This window comes from Periophthalmus magnuspinnatus, chromosome 15, assembly GCF_009829125.3.
Source record: "Periophthalmus magnuspinnatus isolate fPerMag1 chromosome 15, fPerMag1.2.pri, whole genome shotgun sequence".
Taxonomy (NCBI): domain Eukaryota; kingdom Metazoa; phylum Chordata; class Actinopteri; order Gobiiformes; family Gobiidae; genus Periophthalmus; species Periophthalmus magnuspinnatus.
The window spans coordinates 12,208,310-12,212,844 of NC_047140.1; the positions used below are offsets into that span (position 1 = coordinate 12,208,310).

The 4,535-nt window shown below is 34.9% G+C and overlaps 1 protein-coding gene across 1 annotated transcript in view; it reads right to left on the reverse strand.

Annotated features, from left to right (window-relative positions):
• ccdc172 (coiled-coil domain containing 172) overlaps positions 1-4,025 on the reverse strand; it is a 25,138-nt gene extending 21,113 nt beyond the window's left edge. The window contains exons 1-2 of the mRNA XM_033980185.1: positions 3,947-4,025; positions 3,664-3,749 (exon numbers count right to left, since the gene is read on the reverse strand). Of these exons, the coding sequence (XP_033836076.1) occupies positions 3,664-3,749; positions 3,947-4,025 (165 nt within the window). The remainder of the gene's footprint in view (positions 1-3,663; positions 3,750-3,946) is intronic.
• Positions 4,026-4,535: the final 510 nt, after the last annotated feature.

Below are 4,535 nucleotides of genomic sequence, written 5' to 3' on the forward strand. Positions count from 1 at the left end.
CAATGCTCAGCCCACAAGCCTACATCATGTATGCTCCCACACGACAGCAACTTGACAAGTCTGATGCAACGTACAGTAGTTTCTTAAGAGGGATATATGCTGATTGTGTTGTGATGGCGCTCTGAAGGGGAGTGACTTTGTGTGGAGACACTTGTGCAAATGTAGCATTTTCATAAACAATAAAAGGAAATATGGCGATCTAAATATATTATGTGTTAGAAGTTAATACTCCATAGAAGTAGAATAACCCTTCTTTAAAGGGCCAGTACCTGATTTCAAACCATGAGTCAGAAACATCTTTTAGTTTTATTTTTATCTCAGTCCGCTTTGGCTATTCTGACACTTATTTATTGCACCATCCATGACACAGAAATAACTGTCTGGAATACTGTCAGGCAGTTGTTTCCTTATAGCTCTCATATCTCTGCCTACTATTTAAAATATGCCTACTATATTAAAAGACAGAGAATCAGGTGTCTGGGATAGTGTCACGAAATTGGTTTCCCATGAATCTTAGGAACAATGTTCCTGATTAGATGAAAAGAGGTGACCCTGACAAAAGTTGTATTTCACTTTCTCAATTTTGTTCTTATTTAGCAACTTTTACCAAACAATGCATGATGTAAAGAGCATTTATCTTTGTAAGAATACATTAAAATCAGATACACTCCCCTTAAAGTTGTACTATGTAACTTTTCTGGCCAGTACCTGCTTGTCTCCATCGCATTCTCTGGAATGTACAGTTTGGCATTAAACATACAGTATCTTGCACTTATTAAATTACCTGTGTTTTTACTTTGAATCATTCTCAATGTGAGCAGAGTCACCTCTTCACAGATCTGACCTGTGACCATACTGTGGAACATTCCAGGCAATATTACAACATCTCCATAGAGTAAGGTTGTCAAAAGTATCAAAAATTGGATACTAATCGATATCGATACTAAAAAAGTCACATTCACAAGACAGAAATGAACCTTTCCTGAATAGCTTTAGAATGATTTTGAGCTGTATCAGAACAAGTATAAGACACATAAACTAATGTACGACCATGGACCACTATGAAACCTATTGGACCACTGAGGGATTACACAGATATAAGGCCACGTGGGAATATAAAAGAAAAAATATATTATTTAAGGTTGAAAATCACATTCTACTGTCTAAACAAAGAGTGCATTTAATTATCATTATATCGAAATTGAATTTGAAATTTGGTATGGTGACAACAATACACTTCAACATACTGATAGTTAGAAGTTACACAGTGCACCTTTAATTCCTTCAAATATATTGCTCTTATAATGTCCTATAGTGCAGACAGATGAGCCATATTATACACTGTACAATAATTTCCCAACATGATCATGATCTGAATAGGCTGTCATAAACTTCATATCTCATATCTGCTGTAAACAATGTGGTTAACAGTCCCTGGATGATGCTAGGTTCAATATTTCATACGTCAAATCGCTGAAGCTAGCTAACTACTTACCCCCACGCGCAGTCAATGCCGTACTCCATCTTCTGTCTAATTAGCCTAAGCCGTGTGAACTTTTGATCTCAGGAAGGAGTTAGTTATATTTCACAAAGGTCGTTGGCCACTTGGACACATCATAGCGCACACATGCTAAAAGGTTAGCTAATGTTATCCGCGAGGAAATTAGACATTGATTTGGCAGGCGCACTCCCGATTGATCCTGGGGCTGTTGATTAAACGCAGAGAGGGGGATCAAGTCATCTGAATCATAAAGATCAGCGCATCAATAAGCCAATGTGCACTGCGATCTCTCACGCAGCGTCGACTTAAACCGTTTACGCTAAGTCCAGATGTATTGGCTTTAAGTGGAAGTGCCTTATGTGAATCACTGCAGCGTGTGGAAGATAATGTCAAGGCTTAAATGGTAAATGATGAACCAATAGACTCTTTAAAAGTTTGTAAACAAGAACATTATAAATTCCAGAATGAAGGTAAAAGTGCAGTGGAACGTAATGGGCTGATATGGATTTTTCAGTTTTTCTTTTTTTTAAAAATTTATCTATTTTTATTATATATATATATATATATATATATATATATATATATATATATATATATATATATATATATATATATATATATATATATATATATATATATATATTGAGCCGATACCAATATTTAACTATTTAGATTTTACAATCCATAGTGAGGCCCACAAATGTATCTCATTAATTAAACTAAGGATCACAATTTAATTTTTCACTCTTGTAAAAACAGTATTTTACTGGAATATAAATTATTTGTTACGTATTTGTGTAAAGATACAGTAATACAATGTTCATCTAAAAGGGCACACAGAGAATGGGGCAGTGCTAAGAAACATCAGATATTGGTATCAAATATCAGTATTGACTATTGATATCGACCTCAGATACAAAGTAAATGATGGCCAAGTTGAGTCTCTCATTTGGGTTGCCAGTTTCAATGCTGAAATCCAGTTGGTTTAAAACTTAAAGGACTCTATCTGATCTGAATGGTCACTACCTAAACCCCAACAACTACAGTCAATCATGAATCAGTGCTAGTGCACCCTCTGCAGCTCAGTGAGTGAATTCTGGAGGTTCTGAGCTTTCACAAGAGGCCTGTCCATATACTGAGAATGAGAAAAACTTGTGTATGTTCTCTATCTGCAGATTAAGGCATTGGCAACCCAGGTTCAGTTATGATTCTAGTACTTGTAGTACTTGTAGTACTGTAGTACTGTAGTACTGTAAGAGAGCATACAGTTCCGCTAAATACATTTACAATTGTATTTTAGATTTATATATATAAAACTAGATTATGACACATGCAACTTTGATGAAGGTAAAATCCTGATTTTTAGGCTTTACTAGACAAATACTAGTTTTTTCATTTTATCTACAAATATATTACATACTTTATTAAATACTTTTAATTCTAGACACATCTAGTTTTCCATCCTTTGTAATAGAAAACCAAACTGAATTTCCATCTTAAAAATTCAGAACTTTTACTTTTTAGAAATTTTAGCTAAAAAGATTTGAAATGTGTTATGGTCTGATTAATTTTGCTTCCCGTCGCAGAAGGACATGTACCACAGTTTGAGAACCACTACATATGTTGTCATAGTACAGGGAGCTTATGCAAATCTATTGATACTTTGCAGCTGATGTCATCAACATTCTTTGAGGGTGCTGCTTCAGCCAATCTTAAAAATGTATGTGTATACATATATATATATATATATATTTGTCAGTGTTTGCATTGTGTCACCATGTTAATTGCTGAATGTAGAACATGTAGAACACCCCCAGCATGATGTCACTGCAAAGTATCAATGGGAGATTTACGCATCCACAGATTTTTAACTTAACCTCCAATTCTACATAATAGCCATATTAATCTTTTGCCTTTAAGTTATTAAAATTAAAATTATCCATTCTTTGGAATACTTCTACCACCCATTTAATAGAAAAAAAGTTATTTCCCTTTAGTTATTTTTTCAATAAAATGCTCCAGCATTCATGGATGACATCTAAAACCTCTTCAGGCATGTTTCTGATAACATAGTAAAAAGCTAAAACAATAGATTTTGCCCCACTTTAATAACATTAAAATATATATCTCAAAATGGATTGAATGCTGTGCTAACATCTTACCTTTTCGTCCAGTTCCAGATTAGACTCTTCAAACTTTTCCTTTGTGGCTTTTATTTTCTCCTTACACTTGATAATATCGACCTTCACTAATAAAAACAACACAAACATGAATTATGTGTCATACAAAACATACATTAGCTGTAATTACAAAGGGAATGCAGAGAAGTCAACTATTTTTGTAACAATGCTAATTAGCTTAGTGCTGTTGCTTTTACTGTTAGTGCTGTGTAATAAGAGCAAATCTAGTCTGAGTTAGAAATAAAAACAGAAAGTACACAGTTACCTTCTTTAAACTTCTGTGTCTGCTCAGCCAGCTGCTGCTCTGTCAGGAGGATTTGTTGAAACAGAGAGTCCAAACTCATGGTGAAGTTTGAGAGTGCTGTCTGTTTACTAGTGCTAATGCTACATGCTAATGCTCAGTGCAGTATGGCAGCTGAGAAGGTTCACACGCACAAAGAAAGTAGACATAAATATACATTTGGAAGAAAGGAACTTAACTGAAGAAATTATGCTGTCTCTTTTTATGTATTGATTTTTATGTGGCTTACATCCGCATAATAAGGGTTTGATTTATTTTTATTTTTCAGCATTCGTCACAGAGGAAGACAGATTTTAGCTGTATATTTGACTTCTCTCTGTTCTTCCCTGACACAGTGGAATCTCCAGCAGACTGCAGTGTCCACAGCCCTGATCCCTTGACTGAGAACTCAACCCTAAAACTATTACAACTATTGGATTGTTATGTTAAATGATATTATATTTTATGAAGTCTGTGTACAAGAAGTGTCACTAGATATATTTGACCTGTAAACACTGTTCCCTCTAAACTGCGCGCGTGCGCAATTGCGCACTGCTGACACGGTCTCCGCGCA